General features: G+C 42.2%; 3 protein-coding genes across 6 annotated transcripts in view; all 3 read right to left on the reverse strand.

The window, feature by feature from the left end:
* Positions 1-1,140, reverse strand: part of osbp2b (oxysterol binding protein 2b) — a 64,876-nt gene extending 63,736 nt beyond the window's left edge. For both annotated transcript variants that reach the window (XM_084054518.1, XM_084054517.1), the window contains exon 1: positions 625-1,140. In XM_084054518.1, coding sequence (XP_083910644.1) covers positions 625-791 — 167 coding nt within the window. In that variant the 5' untranslated portion in view covers positions 792-1,140. The remainder of the gene's footprint in view (positions 1-624) is intronic.
* Positions 1,141-4,346: 3,206 nt separating this feature from the next.
* On the reverse strand, positions 4,347-13,615 carry rasl10a (RAS-like, family 10, member A; the record flags this gene model as incomplete). The annotated part of the gene is made up of 3 exons (XM_084054493.1): positions 4,347-4,741; positions 7,944-8,068; positions 13,400-13,615. The coding sequence occupies 3 exons, from the start codon at positions 13,613-13,615 to the stop codon at positions 4,471-4,473; spliced, it is 612 nt and encodes a 203-aa protein (XP_083910619.1). The 3' UTR covers positions 4,347-4,470.
* A 5,396-nt stretch (positions 13,616-19,011) lies between these two features.
* The window catches only part of ap1b1 (adaptor related protein complex 1 subunit beta 1), a 32,680-nt gene continuing 29,799 nt past the window's right edge, over positions 19,012-21,892 (reverse strand). For all 3 annotated transcript variants that reach the window (XM_084054997.1, XM_084054996.1, XM_084054995.1), the window contains exon 22: positions 19,012-21,115. In XM_084054997.1, coding sequence (XP_083911123.1) covers positions 21,041-21,115 — 75 coding nt within the window. In that variant the 3' untranslated portion in view covers positions 19,012-21,040. The remainder of the gene's footprint in view (positions 21,116-21,892) is intronic.

Below are 21,892 nucleotides of genomic sequence, written 5' to 3' on the forward strand. Positions count from 1 at the left end.
GTGCAGTGGTTCTCAAAGCGTGGGTATTTTTAGGGGGGTCTAAATTTACCCTTGCAAGTCTGTAACTGACAGTTAAGGGGAGACCTTAAAATGTCAAAGTTTGAGAAACAGTGCTTTAGTGGGACAATGCAATTCACATAAAAGCCAACTAATTGAGAAGACAAGTTAACTTTTAGCTGCTTTGCACTGCAGACCTGATTCTACAGGCTCAGCCCCATAGTGGCTCATTCTGGCTGACATGCAGCAAGCAAGCTAGCCAGCAGGGAGCTAACGTTAGTAGCCTGCCTGCTACTGCTGCTAAGTTACTGTTGCCTTTTTTTTTTTTACCTCCAATTTAAATGTAGAGACTTTGTTATGTAGGCCTACAGTGCGTGGTAGGCTACCTCTCCACTGCCAGCAAGCACTGGCAAAATTAAACAGTGTAAATTCGCGATGGAATTGCCATTTCCATGTAAACATACTGCTGACTCCCATCATCATCACCCCTCTGACAGCCAGCTAACGTTAGCCTGCTAGCAGCAAGCAGCCAGCTGAGGCAGCCAGCCAGCTGTCATGATGCGCTGCTGACACACAGCCAATGCTCGGCAATAAATGGCAAATAAACGCCGCGTGTGCATATTTTACCTGTAATACGACAGCAGGCCATTGCTGAGGACAAACCATCGCCGCTGGTAGCCTTTCAGGTAGTTTGTCCATTTAAAAAGCCAGCCTTTATAGGTGTCCGACCCCGGCGCCGGGGCCGCGGCGGAGCCGGAGGTGGGCGCCGAGCCTTTAGTCCCCAGGTCGCTCATCCTCCGCTCCGCCGCACGGTGACACGGTGAGGGCTGCAGGGTGACGACGGGACGGGGCTGCGGTGAGGATGCTGTCCTACCCGGGGCTGCTGCTCACTCAACACACACACGGATGAGCACGATGGAGGAGGAGGAGGGTACGCGGGGGGAGGACGAATAAACACTGCGCGTCCCTTTTCACATGACGCTGGAATGGACCTGCAGCGGCGGAATGATGACAGACAGGACGATGCCGACACACTGTGATGATGCAGAGTCAGACTGCAGAGGATTCCGTTATGTCTCCTGAACACCTGGCATGATGGGACTGGTGTGTGGCTTGTTGTTGAACTCAATGCTGGGATTCCACATTCAATCCTATCTGGGACTGGGAGGAATCTAGGAACTAACTCTCTCTCTCTCTCTCTCTCTCTCTCTCTCTCTCTCTCTCTCTCTCTCTCTCTCTCCTTCTCTCTGCCCCCCCCCCCCTCTCTCTGCCCCCCCCCTCTCTCTGCCCCCCCCCCCCTCTCTCTGCCCCCCCCCCTCTGTCCCTCTCTCTCTCTCTCTCTCTCTCTCTCTCTCTCTCTCTCTCTCTCTCTCTCTCTCTCTCTCTCTCTCTCTCTCTCTCTCTCTCTCCCTCCTTCCTCTCTCCCACTCTCTGCCCCCTCTCTCTGTCCCCCCCTCACTCTATCTTTTTTTCTCTCTCTCTCTCTCTCTCTCTCTCTCTCTCTCTCTCACACGCACACGCACACGCACACGCCCTCACAGACAGAAACTTTCATATTGTCAACTAGGATATGCCTAAAACCCCTATATCTTATCTTAATATGGTCACTCGTCAGGGCCACCGGCCACCACTTGTACGTAACGTGGCCCAGGCGCTGAGTTGGGTTTTAAAGCGCTGTCTGCATAGCAGCTGCCTTTAGTATTTTATTCAGTGAATGATTGTTATGTTTTACCACACGGTGGCAACGTTGTCACACTTACGATTCTATGGTTTCAATGTTGCACATTGGATCGGGGAAAAATTACAGATGACAAGATAAGATCGCTGTTTTCAAATGTATTTTAATAATTAAATTGTCAAAAGCAAAATTACTCACAAACTATCAACACAGTAAAAATAAACATATGTAATGTTTCTGATAAAAAACTGTAGCCCTTTTTATTTGGAAACATACAGAGACAAATTGATGACAACTTGTGCTACAAGCAGTTGCTTTCTAGTTTATCCCTGGCTGCTACATATTTATTTTATTAGAAATAAACAAAGCCATCTGTTCTCATAGGGTGTTTTAACACAATGTTTGAGCTTGTGCTCTCAACATGACATGCCAGTATACTGCTACCACATCCAAACCACTCAGTTGCCCATAAACTGTGTCAGAAAAGAACGTATTACAAAATGAAACACAATATCACATTTTCACATCAGTGCAATTAAATCCTGACCTGTTGGCTCCTCTACCAACATAAGCATGCAAATCAATGATTCCATTAATCATCTTTATATACAGTCGGCTTATTTACTTTCAGCGCAGCAATATTCACAGACTATTCAGTGCAGCAATATTCACAGACTATTCAGGCCTAATCAAATGAAAATCAACATGTTGTCATGTCATTTCACTGTCAGCTCTTAAGGTCCCCTGTGTTTCTCTGATATACTCTTGGGATGTCTATGTGTCTTTGGTGGGAGTAATTATGAATGTCTCCTTGCTCCCTAAAGTGTGCGTCTGTGAGCATGAAGCAATTCTAATCATGTGAGGCATAAACAGTATAGTGATTATAGGTGGTCAGGACAAGCCTCAAGGATTTTAATACTACTTCCTACTTCTAAAAATGAAACATCAGTATTATATTTTGCCATGTAGCTACTCCATGTGTCTTCTTGCCCGAATACAATTAAATTGGGGCAGGGGGCGGGGGTGTCATGCCTCTGCTTTTGATATTCCCCCTCTGGTAATTCATTTTTAATTGCCAGTGGTTTTTATCCCTGCTTCTGGTCAGACTGAATTAAAGCATGCATTTCCTTTTGGGAAATGTATTGATAATATCCCAATTTAACAATAAAAAAATATAAAATATTATCCTACTATAATTCTAGTAACCTCTGTCCGTTTGTAGTGGTGGTGGTGGTGAAGCTACCCGGTTCTCCCCACTGGCTGGACCAATTGCTCTGATTTTGCACACAGCCATTGACCATTACCATCTGAACTTAACTGTGAAGCCCGTTTTTCAATTTAATCAAATCTCAGCTTCTTATTAGCTTTTTTGTGTCAAAGAATGTCGTCCCATAGCTGCGGCTGCCCAGCTATGGGACGAACTGCCTCCCGGGTTGCCAGATCATGTGCGTATATCCCCCCACGGATACGCTGCGCCGACCGGGTATGGTCTAGTATATATAATTATGTTAACCACATTGACCGTCCCTATTTTGGGCAAATTAAATATAATAATACTTTTTAAAATAGTGATAATAGCAGATCTACAAGCTCACTACGTGACAACTCATTGTGAGGTTGTAGATCTCCTATTTACACTGTTTCTTGTGTACATGTATGTAGGGCTTAAGTGGTTATGAAAATACACCCCCCCCTCCCTCCAACCTCTGCAGCCTCCTGCAAGTCCCTTGATGTAATGTATTCACCCAAAACAGTCAAGAAATGAGGGTGAAGATTAAAGTCTACAGTACATCATGATAAGGGGCTGCAGTGTTTTCTGCTGCAAGACAACCATGAAGCAGGTGTCACGCACCGAAAATAACGAAATAACGATCTACAAGCTCACAACGTGGTGACACATTGTGAGATTGTAGATCTTTTATAGTGCGAGACATGGCGCGCAACCTACGGTATATAAATCACTCATAATACTCTCCCTCTGAAACGATAGTATTTAGTATACCACAAGATGCAATTCTGCCCACAAGATTCAGTTTACCAGGTGTACAAGACAATGAAGACTGCAATTAAGAATCTAAAAAGTTCTCTTTCATGATCATTTCACCAAAGATAAGCTACATTTTATTTATCATCTATCTACCTCACTCACTGTCCTATCTTTTCGTACAGTACTGTACATATTACCTGACAAGGAATCCAGAAACGTGTAGTTGTATGTGTATCCTGTCCACCTTGCTGAACATGACAAATGCTTTCGAAAGGGAAGACTCAATGATATTGCTCTCCGTTGTGGGACTTAAAAGCACAGCTTTGTCACAGTCACAGCCAAAAGGCTGTTGCTGGTAAGACTTGTTGCAGTGTAATCTAGGAAGCACAACATGATCTCACATACATGATAGCTGTCTGGCAGGCTGATGCAAAGTGAAGCTCTTATACTTTTCCTTTTACACCTTCCACCTCTCCCTCATTAACATCTGATAACCATTTGAAAGGGTTTGACTAGGAAGTGGTTGGATGGGCATGGGAGGAGTCAATGTATTTTACAGCGCAAGACGATGTCACTCGCCAAAAACAAAGCATGAAAATCTGTTATTTTCTGCAAGTGACACCGCAATTTGACGAAGTATAGCCTAAATAAGGCTTAACAAACCTCAGTATGAATAATCAGCTCAGTAAAGCAGGAGGCCTCAGGGTATATATTTTTCCAGCCATTTAGATAGAAGTTCTGTTCTCCATCCCCACTTCACTCCACTCCTGAGGAAGGGGGAGGAGGAGGAGGGAGTGTCTCTGCAGGGTCACATGATCGTACAGCGGTTCCTTTGTAGCGCCCCTTGCAGACGGATGGAGGTGTGATTCTGACGCATGCCTCGTGCCACAGCGATACCCAGCAGCTCTTTGAAGAGCAGGACCACATGCCAGTTGAACTTGGCAGAGCATTCCACGTAGCCACACTTCCAGGTCTTTTTCACGAGCACGGAGACCGCTCTGCGCGGGGTGAAGCGATGCCGCTGTAGGTCTCTCTTACTGCCGACCACCAGGATTGGCACCTCACTGTTGCTGCCTTCCCTACAATAGCACAGGGGAGGTCAAACAAAGGTCATACAAAGGATGGGGGAGCAAAGGATGCTGTTAAAGCAAGAGAGAAGATGTGATAGTGTTACTCTGTGTTTTATGTTAAAAAATAAAACACTGCTTCACATAAATCAAAATGCCATGTTTTTTTATGTCTTTGAGGATGTGGAGGTGGATGTGGATGACTGAAGGTGATTAATTACCCGAAGCTCTGGCAAACTAATCTGTCTCCCTCCTCTTCTCCCCACTAACAGCCTGAAGGTCACAGGTCAGTGACATCAGAAATGTGACAACACTTCCGCAGTCTAGCTGGCACATTCTATCACACAGGGTCAGCTAACGTATTGTGACCTGATTGGTGCAGGATGACTGCTTGTGTGCACATGAGCAGTGTGAACGGACAGCTGTTTATTTTCTTGTACGCATGTGTGGGTGTATTCATGCATGTTACTTCAATTAACTCGTACATCCATGTCCAGAAATTAGCCACGGTGCATCCATACTGCTAGAGACAGGGTGAATATCGCTGTGTGCAGTTTCCCATGGTTTTTGTTTTTGAGATGTGCGGGGGTGGACTGGTGGATCGACGCTCACAGGCCCGGGGGTCCTCCCACCACAATCAGCTTTGACTGAGACGCGGTATGGGGGGGGTGGACTGGTGGATCGACGCTCACAGGCCCGGGGGTCCTCCCACCACAATCAGCTTTGACTGAGACGCGGTATGGGGGAAAATGTGTTGAACAGCATATTGTACTGAGGAGATGTATGGCAAGCTGGAGGCAGGCATAAGGTTGTGACTCAGGAATCCAGAGGCTTGAGTTTTTGAGGATACCTGATTCAGTGCTTAATCGTTATGAAGTGAGAACAGATATGCCCTCGGTCCTCCCTTAAGCCACTTTTAATATAAGATTTAAGTTTTGGTGGCAGCATTTTAAATTGAGGCTATTGCTTCACAACACTACTCTTTTTCCCTTATTTTTTTTAACTAAATAGCAAGTAGCCTACAAAAGGGTGAAATTATTCTCAGTCACACATTTAGGCATTTAATTTTAAATACTGTGGTAAGATGATACTGCAGAAGAGTTACAGTATTTTGATCATGTGTAGTAGTTATAGCTTGGTTGCTAGGCAAAATCAGTCTGCACCATTTGGCCATTAAGCATTCAAACACTCTGCTTCATCCCTACTTGACCAGAATCCTTGAGACAAAGCAGTTATGCTCTGGGACGGTTCAGCTGGATAAGCACATACGCACAGAATCCAAATGTATTTGATGACCTGTGTTGCATGGCATCCCTTCTCTACTATACCCCTCTTTCCTGTCTTTTCCCACTACACTACAGCAGAAATTACATTTTTACAGAAAGCAATACTGCTAATGCATGAGTATATTAACAGCATTCCTGATAATTATCTCAACTTGCATAATTATATTTGGTGAAATTCCACAGTTTGACACTAGTAACGCAAATGTGCAAGGTGTCTAGGTCTAGGTGTAACACAACAAAAGGATGTGTAGGAAACTGTAATCTAAATGACAAAAAAGGGCATTATTGTATTATAAGAAATAATGTAATTGTTAAAGGACATATTATTACTGAAAACAGTAAATCAAAAATGTAAAATCCTAGATGTTCACAAATCTGTTAATTTAATTTGCACCCAACCGAAAATAACACCACAGCTATGTTTATTTTCTCTCAAATTCAGAAGTTCAACTTCCAAATAATCATCTCCCTTTTACTGCTTTGCGCAGGATACTGCAAAAACAACAGACTAAAAATATCCCATCACAAATCCACTTAGGCTGGCAGTTTTCAGAAAAATGGATTTGAGCAAGATGTGACTGTGTGTGGGTGCACACATGCATACTATGCGCGTATTTGTGTGTCTTTGTGTGTGCATGTGCGCAAGTGTGCATGTGCTCACGTGTGTGTGTGTGTGTGTGTGTGTGTGTGTGTGTGTGTGTGTGTGTGTGTGTGTGTGTGTGTGTGTGTGTGTGTGTGTGTGTGTGTGTGTGTGTGTGTGTGTGTGTGTGTGTGTGTGTGTGTGTGTGTATGTGAGTGACTGTGTGTGAGTGCACACACACACACACGCACGCACGCACACACACACACACACACACACACACACACACACACACACACACATACACACGTGTGATAGGGTGGGAGTTGACATGGGCAAGGGGGGAAGCAGCACAGTCAGAGTGTTCATTACATCAAAGGCAACCATAGGCTTTGGTCTGGGAAGATGAAAAAATGTCTTCCTTATACTATTTGGGGAAGGTTCTTTCTAAAGTGAATGTAATCGTCATTGTGTGTGTGTATGTATGTGTGTGTGTGTGTGTGTGTGTGTGTGTGTGTGTGTGTGTGTGTGTGTGTGTGTGTGTGTGTGTGTGTGTGTGTGTGTGTGTGTGTGTGTGTGTGTGTGTGTGTGTGTGTGTGTGTGTGTGTGTGTGTGTGTGTGTGTGTGTGTGTGTGTGTGTGTGTGTGTGTGTGTGTGTGTGTGTGTGTGCGCGTGCGTGCGTGCGTGTGTGTGTGCTGCTATCTTGCTGAAGACTTTTTTTTTCTTCAGTCAGTTATCAGTCTCAACTCTTTCAATTCTTCATGTGTCTCTCTCTTTTCACCTTCCCCACGTTTATCTCTCTTGCCCTTGCTGTTTCGATAATGGCTTTTCTTCATGGGCCATTAACACATGGCTGTTCATGGCTCAGCCACTGACCCAAGAGCATAAACCCCACGAGAGATATCACCACATCTGGAGTTATGAGGGCAAGGGGATTCAACTTTGCAATGCAAGTATTGTCTTATCAACAGCGCCTCTTTAGAGGTCGACAAATCATTTGTCATAATTTCCCCCATAAATATGCAAATATATGTAGGTCCACAGGCCCACAGCTTTTCTGTTGTCCTTCCTGTTTTACCAGCACTAGAATTTACTGATGCACCTCTTGCACCTCTTCATTACTGAGCTGTCATGAGGCAGGGAGGAATTAAGAGGCATCACAAAGAGTGAACTGTCTGTCACTGTCACACTGTCAGAAACATGGAATTGCATGTGGAGCTGTGGGATTGCATGCTGTCATGGGAAGGGTCACATTTGGATTGCCACTACTGTGTATTATCCAGGCAGCCACAGCTAACAAGCTGTATGCGACTATTTCTAGCACCAAACAACGTACTACTGACCATACCTATGCTCCACTATCTGCTGCCTAATCATCTTGACGTATTCAAAGCTCTCCACACAACAGATGTCGTAGACTAGGATGTAAGCATTGGCGTTGCGAACCCCTCTGCAGCGCAAGTCCAGCCACTCCTTAGAAGAGAAACACAAGACAGAAAACATTGATATGTAGTTATATTTGAGTCAATCGTTTTTACAATTAGAAGCTCTTCTAAAGCACCATCTTGTGAACAGCTTCTTAGGCTTTTTGTCCTCTGCGGTGTACAAGTTAATCATGCATTAGAGATCACATTGCCTTTGGGAATGGGACAGCCCACTGTAAAGTCATAAAACATTGTAACTACCCGTGCACACTGTCCATACAGCATGTGACCAAGAACCTAGAGGGAACAGTGCATGAAAAATAAGCAAACACATGGGGCGTTTGTCAGGACAAACATTAGAATTACAGTACATACACCACGATTAGCACTGCTACTCTGTTCAGGTTTGTTAGACAGTGCAGCCTCAGAGGGCAAATATCACTATTAGTTTAATGGTAATGATTTCCTCACAATAATTAAAGCATGGCACAATTGAATACATTTGCTGCTGCTAGGGGGACAAACAGTTCAGCCATGCCCATGACACAGTGACCTGTTCATTTCACACCCATGCCCTCTCCACCTGGCCACTGCCGTTACCAGCGTGCAGTGAATCTCTAAGTAATTGGTGGTTTAAAGATGGAGGTAGAAAAAGAGGAGAGCATCAGGGGAGAGAGGGAGAAAAAAACAGCCACAAGAAAGAGAAAAGACAAAACACAGCCCTGACTGAACAGGGGAAAGATTAAAGAGTGCCAGAGGATTGTGGGATGTACTGTATAAACAGGGGTGTGAACATAACCTCTGGTCCAGTGTAGACATAATCTAATGGGCAGGGTAATGGACTGTAAGGCTAGCGATTCAGCTAAAAACTCAATTCCCAATGTAATTCAATAAAAGATACTAATATCATCAAGGGTCAGTAATGTTAACATTGTAATACATATGAACATACAACACCAATAATATTATACTTTTATATTATATTTATTATATGTTCTATAATATATTATATTTTATCATAGTGTATGGTAGCATCGGTCAGAATGACCTCAGCATATTCCTCCCTGGGATGATCTATGCAAGTCATTTTGACTTTTTGTAGGTAGACTTAGCAGGTAAGACTTAGCAGGTAAAGATGCTGCGGGAGCTGCCGATGGTGATGGATATGAGTTCTAATGATGACAGTACTACTAACACGTTCTTGTCAACAAAGAATAATTGCATCATTCAATTGTAAGACGGGATTTGTGACACAAGTGTGCTTGCGTTTAGGTGAGTGAGTGGGAGGGACAGGCTTGCATGCAGGCAGGGACATAATGAGGGTGATCAGGCATGCAGACAAACATGGAGGCGCATAGATCATTACCAGCAAAGGTGGGCAAGATAGAGGGGAAAGGGGGAGAAGCAAGGAGGCCACGAAATGACATAGTGACTGAGGTTTAAAGTGAAATTGCATATCTCAGAGATAATTATCATCTGATTTCCTGAATCAAAATGCATGCAAAAACATGCTTTCATTTCAGTGTATCGTCGCCTACATCCCAAAACACCTATCCCAATATATATATATATTTATATATTAAGTTTCAGAAATGTTCAACAGAATCATCACTTATCTCCCTGAGAGATGTACAATGCATACTGTACATCTTCATGTACAATGCAAAGCTGACAATGTGATATATACTTGTTGGCATCCATTCTACAGTAGGTGCTTCAGATGCAGTCTCATATCACTGTGGGCTAAAAATAGAACCTTGTGTTCTCTCATCCCATATCTCTTTGTCACCCAGGTCTTGTTTTTAATGTGGGGGAGGGGCTAACAGTACATCCAACACTGCAGTGTTGGAACTCAACACACCAACCTCTTCGGAAAAAAAGAAAAGGTAAAACATTTTTTTAAAACAGGGAAATTAATGAAAATGAAACAAATCAAGCAATATAATACCAGTAGATACAGTCAAAGAAATACAAATAATGCATTTGAGGGTGTGTCTATGTATCTATATTGGTAGAGCATCTCGTCCTTATCCCTGTACAATCTGATTTAACCCTGAAAGACACACAGCTAAAGAAATCTGCATAGTAAAATGCAGGGTGTTAATTTAACTCTGAAAGTGTACACTTTGAGAGTAAATTTAGCACTCCACATTTTACTGTGTATTTCTAGAGCCAAACAAAGCATGTTTCCCAGACAACCATGCATGCTGATGAGTTTTTATCAGACTATGACAAAGCGTCATGTCCTGCATGATAAAGAGAGGGCAGCTCACTGGTATTGGATGCTTGTTGTGATGCATAAGACAAGTGCTCACACCTAAGAGTGTTGACATTACAAGCAGTTGGGGGAAGGCTGTGTGGTTTCTGAAGATGAGCCCCAACTTGGTCACACTGGTCAATAAGATCCTAGAATTTCTTACATCCCTTGTGCGTAAAATGTCATGGGTGACCTATACCATCGGAACCAGACTGTATACACCTGTAGGGTTTGTTTGCTAATCAAGCTAATGTGATGCTGACTTCTCACCTGCGTCTCCTCTGTAAAAGGGAACAAACATTTAGATTAATGTTGTGTAAGCTTTTGAAAGGGAAATGACTTACATTACACTCACAAGTCAGTGCATGCACCAAGCATAACATTATGTTACGTGTATTACAGATGCACATGCGCCTCACATTTCTGCCAGGCCTGTGAGTGGCCTGAGTATGTATGCATGTGTTTGACAGCTCCTATCTCAAGGCTCTGCTAAAAAGGGCACAGAATGATTCATGCGCTGTTTTACCTGACGCCAGATAAGAGGCAAATCAATTCCATATCATTATCATAGATGGTATTCTATTGACTGAGATAACCACAAACAATGGGCTGATAGAGAGAGTGAAAGAGCATTTTGTGTGGGAGGGAGCCATAGTGATACATTATCACAAGAACCCCCCTACCCCCCCAAACCTAAACATAATAGAAAAACAAAAAAGGTGCCTGATATGCTGCCTTGAATCCATCTGTCATCACATCCCATTGACAGACTGTGACAGATGCTCGCTAAACACAAACAGCAACAGGCAGCCAGGCCGGCAAGGCCGCACAGCAAACATTATTATTTCCATCAGACTCACGGTAAAATCATGGAATGTTGCCAGTTCTACATTAACCCCGGTGTCCCTATTTTGGGGACACCATTGTCAAAAATAGCCTAAGCCTATATTCTTAATTTATACTCTGCCAATGCTGGAGAGATGGACATGGACAAAATGAGTCTTTTATACTTGGTTGTATGGATATGATGCTTGCTGAAAATGGATTTTCAAGTGGAAAAACAGTTGTATTGGCCTAAATTAGCCTTTAGTGTTTCAGAACTAACTAAGCCGTCTCGGCGTGGAGGCGCACGGCCTCAGCCTGCTCTGTTGTGCAGCTCGTTCACCATCTTTTATGAGGGAAACAATGAAACCCCATTTGGTAAACTTTATTTTAACAGTGTCCATTAAACTCTATGTAACCTAGCTAATAGACTGCAGCAGATTCCGTCTCTTCTCTCTATTAATCTTTTGTTCCCTGCAATCCTTAAGAGGGCTGCATGCTTTAATTCAATCCGCTCTGGTAATGGAAGTAAATCTCAATCAGGTGTCTTTGGTGTGTGTCAGCCCTGCTACAGCATTGTGTCCTGTGACCCTGACCCAGGTTACATTTCTGTGCAGAGCATGGGGGCATAACCAGTGGGTCACGGAAAGGGGGGGTGGTGAAATCATCTGATATCCCACCAGTCCTGTCATAATGAATAGATCACATGAAACACAGAAAAAGACATGGCTTTAGAACACACGGACCAGGATATGGGCAGAAACACTACAACCCATCTTTCAGGACCATTCTGGAACAAATGGATAACCATAAATCTGTCTGATCGAAATCTTGCCGTTGCGCGCAGTTAATGGGCTTCTTTGCCCATATTCCTTACACAGAGGATCCACTGAACGCCCCTCATTCAATGCAGGCCAATTCCATTCTGAAATGGAGAACTGATGGAATAATATGGAGCAACAATATGGAACAATATGCTACAATGTGAGAAAATGAACAGCTGTGCTCATGAAATCTTTTAATGTGACTCAGGGGGAGACAGGGGAAACGCACACATGCACACTTTCTGTTTACACCTGCCTGCCTGTTCCCTAAAGGGGGTTAAACACGATTAAGATGAAGAAAAAAGAAACTCAATTAGATTGCCTCTATATTGAAGATGAGAATAGAGGTACAACCATATTAATGCACCTAGCACCATATTACATCTGTTTCCCTTCACTAGTAGGATGGTCTACAAGACCTTCATTGTAAGTTGTAATCTTCCCTTTGGGTTAACACAGTGTTTACTGTGTAGAACATGCTGACACTTCAAGAGGCCGCTGGCTCAGATGCGCTTTCTCCTATGTGGCAGCTCTCCTGTGAGTGTGAGGGAGGGGGGGGGCTTCTAGAAGCAAGTACCATACAATCAGGGATTGTACGCTCTGTCTATAGCAACCTTGGAAATTTCCATCTTGGGAGCTTTATAGCTGCTCCTCAGAGGCGAGGGTTTGTTACACTTGTCAAGACAGCAGAGGCTTAAAATACAGTGTGGTTGCATATTCAGTTCATTTCTTGACACAACAAAAAATATCATGGTGTGTAAATAAAGCTATGAATTAGCTTGAAATATATTTTGAGCTGGAACTTATTTATACATTATTTAAGTGAAAGCCTATTAAAGTGCTTATAGATAATGCTTACAGCACAATTATCTGTACAGAAGCAATCAACAAAGATTCTCTTGAACCCCAAAGCACAACTTGTTGTCTGTTTTGGAGGAATAATGTTAACAGTACACATAAGGTACGGGGCTCAGCAAGGATAAATGAAATATAAAAGATTTTATTTTAATCCAAAATCATGTGGCATTTTTCCATAATTTTGCAGCAGTACAACAGTAATATCCCTGCAACACTATCATACAAGCTGGCATTTTTCCCTGGGGGAAGGTAACAGACTCGAAGGGTCAGAGAGAAAGAGAGAGAGAGTTCAAGTCAAAGAACTGTATGCTCTCCAAGGCTCAAGTCAAGCAGGTATCCATAGCAACTGGGGACATCTGGTAGTGGTAGGATAAATAAAATTGTTTTTTTGTCTTCGAGGGTTACCCACAGTCGTAAACAGAATACTGTGTTATAAACAATTAAGTTGAGAATTAAGGAAATAAATAAATAAAACCTGCTTTCAATCAATCTTACAAAAAAAAAGCATTATAATAATAATAATAATAACAATAATAATAACAACAACAACAACAACAACAACAACAACAACCATATACTGTATTGGGTAGGCCACCAGTGTCTTAAATATAAATATTACCTGGCTGGAGCTTGCTGGAAAGGAGGAAATTGGCGGGACATCTAAAATCTTCAGCTCGTACATGTTGCCATTCAATATGACGGAGGGTCTGTACACATATCTGGTCCTGGTCGGCGTGTACTCCTCTGAGAAATCATTATAGATGAACTGGCGTATGATAGAAGTTTTCCCGACTCCGGGAGCACCGATAACTGCGATACTCAGCGTTTCAACCATCCCTGGAGCACAAGTTCAGGACCATGGACAGCGCAACAACAACTACAGTATATTGTGAGGACCGACTGTTTTGTGATCAGTGTTTGCGGGTAGTAGTGCTGCAATTAAACGAATAAATCATCCATGGCTCCTATGGGGGAAACGAAAACTACACTTCCAAATACCTCTCCCGGCTGAAATAAATCCATACTAGTCAAAAGAAAAGAACAGAATGACTCCTTCAATCAAGAGCGTGCAGGGTTCCAGAGGTTCTTCGCAGTGCCTGCATTCCAAAAGGGAGAAACTCTGCTCATCATCTTCAGGGGACATCCCCTAGCGACCACCTCGTCCCCTAAGAGGAGGCGTAAAGTCTGTCCCGGTCGTCTCCACATGGACATAATCACAATCACTGTCCCCGTGGTCTCCACATGGACATGGATTCTCACCTCGCCTAACAGCAAATGAGCTCACATGGCATCATGCCTGTAACGGATCTTATGAGTGTCTCTGCACATTCCAAGCCCACTCATTTCCAGCTGATGCACCACTACCACTGACTGACTGACTAGCCCACGGCTGACACCTCGATCATACCACGGAAGACGAGAGACCGACAGGCAGTCGTCCTTAAAGATAGACGTCCCACGTGTTTTACTGTTGAATACGATTCCACAAAATGTTTTTAAACGAAGCTGATGAATGGTAATTAGGGTGAAAATGGCTTTCCACAGACTGCAGACGTTGTAACGGCATGTAAGCCTGCCTATTGTGCCTTGCGTGTCTGTTGTTGGATAGCCTGCATGCGCTTCTCTCTCTCTGTCTCTCCCCCCCTCTCTCTCTCTCTCTCTCTCTCTCTCTCTCTCTCTGTGTCAGTCAATCTCTCTTTCTCTCTTTCTTTCTCTCTTTCTTTCTCTCTGTCTCTCTCTCTCTCTTTCTCTCTCCGTCTCTCATATATCAGCAAAAAATGACAAATCCGTTGCTCCCTCGCGTGCATCCAATAGGATCATGTCATGCAGGTGAAAGCGCACAAGCCGAAATTAATGCAAATAAAATGTAAAGAAATGAGCAGGAATTCGTTATTTCTGGGTGAAAGCTTTATTTAAGCAGCATTTCCATTCAAACATCTCACGACTGATTAACTGTTCTTGGGTGAGGAAAACACACACAAACACACACACACACACACACACACACACACACACACACACACACACACACACACACACACACACACACACACACACACACACACACACACACTCTGTCTCACACACACACACACACACACGCACGCACGCACACACACACACACACACACACACACACACACACACACACACACACACACACACACACACACACACACACACACACACACACACACAAAGAAAAGAAGAAGAATTCCTTTCTAAATAGCTCTGCCATTATCAGGTCTAGTTAATTGTGGTCTCGATTTCAAGGTCATGACTCCAAAAGACCCATCGAACAGTGTTTACGAATACGCATCTTCTGTTATGCTGCAGCCAGAATTAAAACATATATAATATATTTATGATATATTTCTCTTATTCCAAATTGGGTTCATTTTGTTTTTGGAGATGCTCCGCGGCGCTGTGTTGAACTCACTGCAGTAGCAAGTGAATATCGTTCTGTATCACAAATAGTTACAGTTTAAACACACCTGACCGTAGACACTTAATTTGCTTCGACAATTCGGTCAGAATTTTTAAACAACTAATGTGTTTATATTAAATTGTTCTCCTCTCAGCATATATAGGCTACAATGTAGTAGCACCCCCTATTGGAAAAATAATCCGTTTATACATAGTACTGCCAGCATTTCTTTGGAGAATTGCAGCAATGTGTGGGACAATGCCTAATGTGGGACACATACACTCATGTGGATGTAGGTCTTCTTGACTCTTCCTCAGACAAATGAAAGTCAGTGAAACTGGGTGAATGCAACTTGCAAGCTGTGTCATGTGATCAAACTCATTTGTCTTAAAGTGTTGGTAAAGCAACCACTCTGGTAGACAAACGTAACGTTAAAGGTAAGCGAGCTCCAATCCCTCAGTTTGGCCTCATGGGTTCTTATTATGCCCCTCAAATTATACCCATGATGCCATGGTGGCCTTGATGCCCCGCGCGCACTGCCCCAGCTAAACCGTTGTCTCTCCTCTACCTCTTTCCCTGTAAGCGTCTTTTGCTGAGATTCTGAATTGACTCACCGTCCGTCTCCCCATACCCTCAGACAAGTTTAGTGACTCTGATTCACGACTGCGCCTGTATGTGTCACAGTCTGTCAGTGTCCTGCCCTTGCGTTTGTCCTTGTGTCTGTGTTTGTTTGTGAGTGGGCACGTGTGTGTGTGCATAGGCATGGCTCCATCTTCCAGTTTTGGCACGGCTGTTACCTTGCCTCCCTCACCTACCTGCCTGCCTGGCCGCCGTCAACTCAAGTCCACAGTAGCCAGCTTATTTAAACCCTGGTCGCTTCCAGCCAACTAGGCCTACTCCTAGTATATTTATTCCGAGAATCCTATATGTTCTTCAGTTCTCAGACTTTGAAACCTTTGTTTTTTGTTCATAGTGTTTTTGACTAGTGGTGGAAGAAGTACCCGGATATTTTGCTGAAGTAAAAGTAGCAATACCATGACATAAAAATACTCTGTTACAAAAGGCCTGTGTTCAAAATGTTACTTGAGTAAAAGTACAAACGTATTGGCATCAAAATATGCTTAAAGTACCAAAAGTAAAAGTACTAAAATGTTTGAAAATAGCAGATTTACAAGCTCACAACGCATAGATGTGAGGCATTGTGAGCTTGTAGATCAGCTATTTCCAAATAGCCTATGTATAAAATAGGGCTGAAGTGGTTCATGAATGTTTTATAATATAATACATTATATCTGCAAAGTAACTAGTAACTAAAGTTTTCAAATAATTGTAGTGGAGTAAAAGTAAAATATTTGCCACTGAGGTGTAGTGGAGTAGAAGTAAAAGTACTGAAAATTGGAAATACTCCTGTCAAGTAAAAATACCACAACATTTTACTTAAGTACAGTACTTGAGTAAATGTACTTGGTTGCTTTATACCACTGCAAGTAGCCTACGTTTCTCCTGTGCCCCAGTTACCTCACTCCCTTGCTCTGCTGCCTCCCACCTGCATGCCTCAGCCTTTCTCCAAGCACTCCATCTCTCCCTTTTGCCTTCTTTGTTTTCAAATAACACAGTTGGACTCTGTGTTTGTGTTCTACTTTTGGGTCCATCGGTTTTACAAATCGTGACAGTATGAACTTCTGACTCAGGAGTTTGTATAGATTTTTGAAATAATTGTTTTATCTGATTGCCTATAGCCGCCTTGGCATTTGTGCCCTAAAAAAATGTACTACACCCAAGGCCAGGTGACCTTGCAGCTAAGATGAAAATACGAAACTCCAGGCTGGGGGTATGCATTTCTTATAAATACAAAATCCTGTATGTTTTTATAAGGATGTGTTCATATGTTTGTTAATCAAAAATGTTTTACAGTATGGTGTAAATATACTCTATTTGTTATCTCAATCAGAATTTCTTTTGTCCCGCTTTAGGAAATAGGCCTACTGTATATAAAGTGGGATAGCATGGTTTGCCTAATGTGGGACAGTATACTACTTCAGTTGGTCAAATGTGTGGAGGGGCATGGGCTGTGCAATAATAACAATGGTTATTTACAGGGATTTAGTCTTCCCGATGATGACTGACATAACATTTGTTGTCACGGCTTTTGCTCTTGATAACCACTGCAGTAAAGAGACAACATTTTCCACACTGACTGATCAATGGTATCTATTACATTGACAGGGAAACCTGCTGTAGCTTTCTAGAATACATCTGTACGAACAGTGTTAGCAGACACAACACAAACCCAGGTTAAGCCTCTCTAAGTAACTCTTGACTTTGAAATGTCACCATTTCGAGCGCCACTCTGTCAGCAGGATGCTTTCAGCAGTGGATAAGACTCAGACTTCACTTTTGGCTCAAGGTAGAAGAAAGCCAACTAAAGTCTGCTGAATTAAAATGCCAAGCCGTGAAGGATGCTTAAGTCACTAGTACTGTAAAGCCACCTCCATGGCTCATGAGAGCACAGGGCTATGTATTTAGAATGTCACTAATGAGTGCGCACACACACACACACACACACACACACACACACACACACACACACACACACACACACAATACTATATGATTCAAAATTTGAGGATTCAGTCTAGTCTACTAAACAAACGCGGGCACTGCGAAGAACACACACACTACTTCTGATGGGTTTAGCATTGAGAGAGTCACTGAATACAAGTGGCCTACCTGGGTGTATGGCTCCATGAAAAAAAATCCATATTGATAACCTTGCCTCCAAGCTGTGCCAGAAAATTGGCTTCCTGTACACAGATCTGTTTCCCTTTAGGTTGTAGGAAAAGGGTTGTGGAGGCAGTGTTCTTACAGTTTTGGATTATGGTGACACAGCATCAACCCCATGAAGCCTCTGAATTCGGTCTATCACTCTGGTATCAAATGTATTAAGGGAAGTAAATATGACACTCATCACTCACTGTGAAAAGTGAAAGTTTCACCGCAATCGCACGCTCCGTTCATTAATTGAGTTATTTTGTTCAAAAGCAGGAGCACTTTTTCTAGTATACTATGTACATTAATGACGCACAGTGGATATACTCTGTATATTGATGTTATAGGTTTTAGTATAATTTGAGAAGCTTGTGACCATAATGTAAGGCAGTATGATTGTGAGAGAATCATAGCATGCATTTAGTTACATACGATACGTGCTTTACCTTACAGGCAATACAAATAATGAGATGGCACCACTGTAGTATTTTAACAAACCATAATATTTTCACTTTCACTCCAAAAGTTTGATATCAAAAAAGATTAAAAGTTTATGTAATGTATCACCTCCGTTTTCTGGACCAGTTGTTAGATCTCAGAGTAGTAGAGCAACCACACAAACTTCTACCAATGGTGATTGTCTGCTCCGAACACTCAAGAGCTCATTTGGTCAGTCTGCCTTTTCAGTAAAGGGGGCAAAACTCTGGAACTCATTGCCCACTGATCTAAAACTAGAGACTAATGGCAATGTTTAACTCAGGACTAAAATTATGGTTAAAATCAAAACAGTGCTCCCATGGATAGATTTTGACTGGTTTGTTATGATCATATTGCCTTTGTTATATCATGTATGCATGTTTGATTCTGATTATAGTGAATTCAATCCCTGTACTCTGGTTTTTGGATCATATAATTATTTTATTCAGCTTCGAAGCTTCTAGAACACTCAAGCAATTCATCTGTCTGTCCAATGTGATTGTGATGTTCATGAACTTAAGGTACATACTGTACATGCATATGAATAAAAAACAGGCTTGTGTGAATATATCAGATGTTTTAATAGTTCTGTCTCAAATGAAATACACACATCGAACAAAATCGAGTCAATCAAATAATAGACTTTTTCCATCACCAGCATCATGAATCAACCACCACCCACCTGACCTCCGGACAAACACACACGCACACATGCACGCGCGCACAAACACACACACATCTCTAAAAGGCGTCTGTAAGTGCATACATCCTGCAGAACTGGAAAAAAGAGATTTCAGTCTAATGACAAGAAAACAATTAACTTTTTAAAAGACAGAAAATAAAACTGAATGCTGTTGATTGTTGTTATATCCTTTCTATAAAGACAAACATAGTTCGGCTCTTTTACCTCCAAGCATTGTTCTCAGATGGCTGAGGTGCATGGAAGGCTACAGTGAAAGGACAGAGAGAAAAAAAAAATAATCAAGCTAGCAGAGAGAAGAGGCCCCGAGTGAGAGAGCACACAGCAGATATGACTTTAAATATCTGCCACTCTCACCCCAACTGCCAGATTTACACTAATTGCACTACAAACGCAAACTAAACAAATGGAATGATTACAAGACAGTCTCTGTCTACAGTCTTCAGATTACTCACACACACACACACACCAAAAGGGATAAATTCACACTTAAACCCATGCACACAGCACACAAAAGACATTCTGCTTTAAAGGACAACTTTGTTTTTTTACAACCAAGGTTTATGTTTTAGATTGTAATTAAAGTAAATAAAATAAATGATGAGTGTTAAAATATTTGAATTTACTGCTTTCTATAGTTTTAGCAATTTTCACGATCTTTTTTACAGTGGGTGGGAGCATTCTGTCCGGTGGCTAAATATGTCTTTTTTTTTTTTTTTTACACAATAACCCGGCGATTTCTTTATTATTATTTACAGTAGCTTTTCTAGCCCCCAATAACTCACATCTGGCCATCAAAGACCACTGTACCTTTTTTATTGTGGAAAAAATACATATTTAGCCACAGGGACAGAATGCCCCCGCCCACTGTAAAAAAGATTGCGAAAATTTCTCAAACTATAGAAAGCAGTAAATGAAAAAAAAATCTCATCTTTTATTTACTTTAATTACAAGCTAAAATATAAACCTTGGCTGTAAAAAAAACAAAGTTGTCCTTTGAGATAGTAGGAGGACCTGCGACAAGGAACGAATTTGAACAAAAAAAAATTAAAAGGTTAATGCCAACAGAGAAAACAAAATCATATATAGATTATACTTCAGTGTCTCATCCTGTACCCAGACAGACACCCTCCAATTTAAACAGGTGGTGATTTGGGAATGGGGGTCGACTACATAAGAACAGCCTACGCTAGGAGGTGAGGAAACAGGAGCCTGGTACTGTCATATTTTAATTTGAAATCCCCCAAATAAATATGCCGACTGTGGTGATTTGATTGCTGATTACAGACTATAAATAGACGCCGATTTGCTAAGATGGAGGGCGAGATAATCATAAACAGATAACCATGCAGCAAAGACATTCATTGGAATACAAGTCTCATCTTACAGTCTGTTCCAAAACATTGGGGGAAATGTCCTTAAAAAAGGTCAAACCAGAATGGCTCAAGCTGGGAAAGCTGTAGAAACTGCTGGGTCTGCAAATCATGCAGGGGCAGCACTAGCCGATATGACAGAACCATTTGAGACTGAATTGTACATTGTGTTTAATATATAAACATCAAAAACTCATACAATGTGAGAATGGGATAAAGCTAGACATGGGACATGAACCTCTGCAGTCTTAGAGATGTGGATGGGCAAAGTATTAGAATCCGACAAGAAACTGAAAACGTCCCAATCAAGCAGCTGGATGCCAAAGGAAGGTGCCATGGTCTCCAGCCTTTGCAACCAGAATTTGTGTTTCTGTTTTGAGAAAGGTCGCATAATGGTCTATGGGTCTGAAAAATCGGGTGAGGGCAGGACTTGTTCCAGGAATCTGGGAGACGGAAGGTAGAGCTTTGGGCTGCTCCTTATGCTTCTCTAGAAACACTTAGTCTGTGAGTGATTCAGTTCTTCAGCACTGCCTCATAGCTCTGGAACACACACTGGGATACCTCTGGGGCTCTGCATTTCAGAGACACCTGAGAACGGAGAGAAGAGACAGGGGAGGGTCATGCTGTGCATGGGAAGGTAGACATAATATAAAATTGTAATGAGAGAGAGTTATTGTAGATGTAGTTTAGTGAGGATGGGTTTAGAAAGTACAGTACACTTAAATCGTGAATCACATTAAGGGACAAAAGATAGACTTTCTTCGTTAGCCTCGATTTAATTAAAGCTTCAATGCTGCGTGAGAAGTGGAGCAGATTCAAATGCATGCACTGACACTAGTTGATTATTGGTCAGATTATATTCCTTTATGACTTTGATGATATTAAGGAGATTTCTCATTTCTGGTGTAACAGACTTTAGCACAATCAAAGCATTATTTTTCTTATAAACATCTAATAAACGATATCTTCCCTTCCACCCACTTATGGTATTTTTCTAGCTACAGGCACTTTTTATGTTACTCCAAACTGGGATTAGCTTCAGGATCTGATAAATCCTCACAAAAGATTTTCAAGGTGTGCTCATACTGAAGCAGCCACTATTTCTGAGTGCCTGGAACAGGATATTTTAGAAGAAATGCATAAGCCTTCCAATTACAGTATATGGTAGGATTAGACTCGAGCCATTCTCTAAATGCTTCACTCAACTATAGCCTGGGGGTCCATTATCAATCTGAGGTGTCAGTCTGACTGCTGGGGCGTTGGACAAAATTAATTCAAGATAACACCAAGACCCTGGCTATCCTCAAGGAGCACTATTCAGCAGATACAGTTGAACAATGTCAGAAGGTTGAGAATGTTGTGCAG

The sequence above is a fragment of the Gymnoscopelus microlampas genome (assembly GCF_963454915.1).
Source record: "Gymnoscopelus microlampas genome assembly, chromosome: 4".
Lineage (NCBI taxonomy): Eukaryota > Metazoa > Chordata > Actinopteri > Myctophiformes > Myctophidae > Gymnoscopelus > Gymnoscopelus microlampas.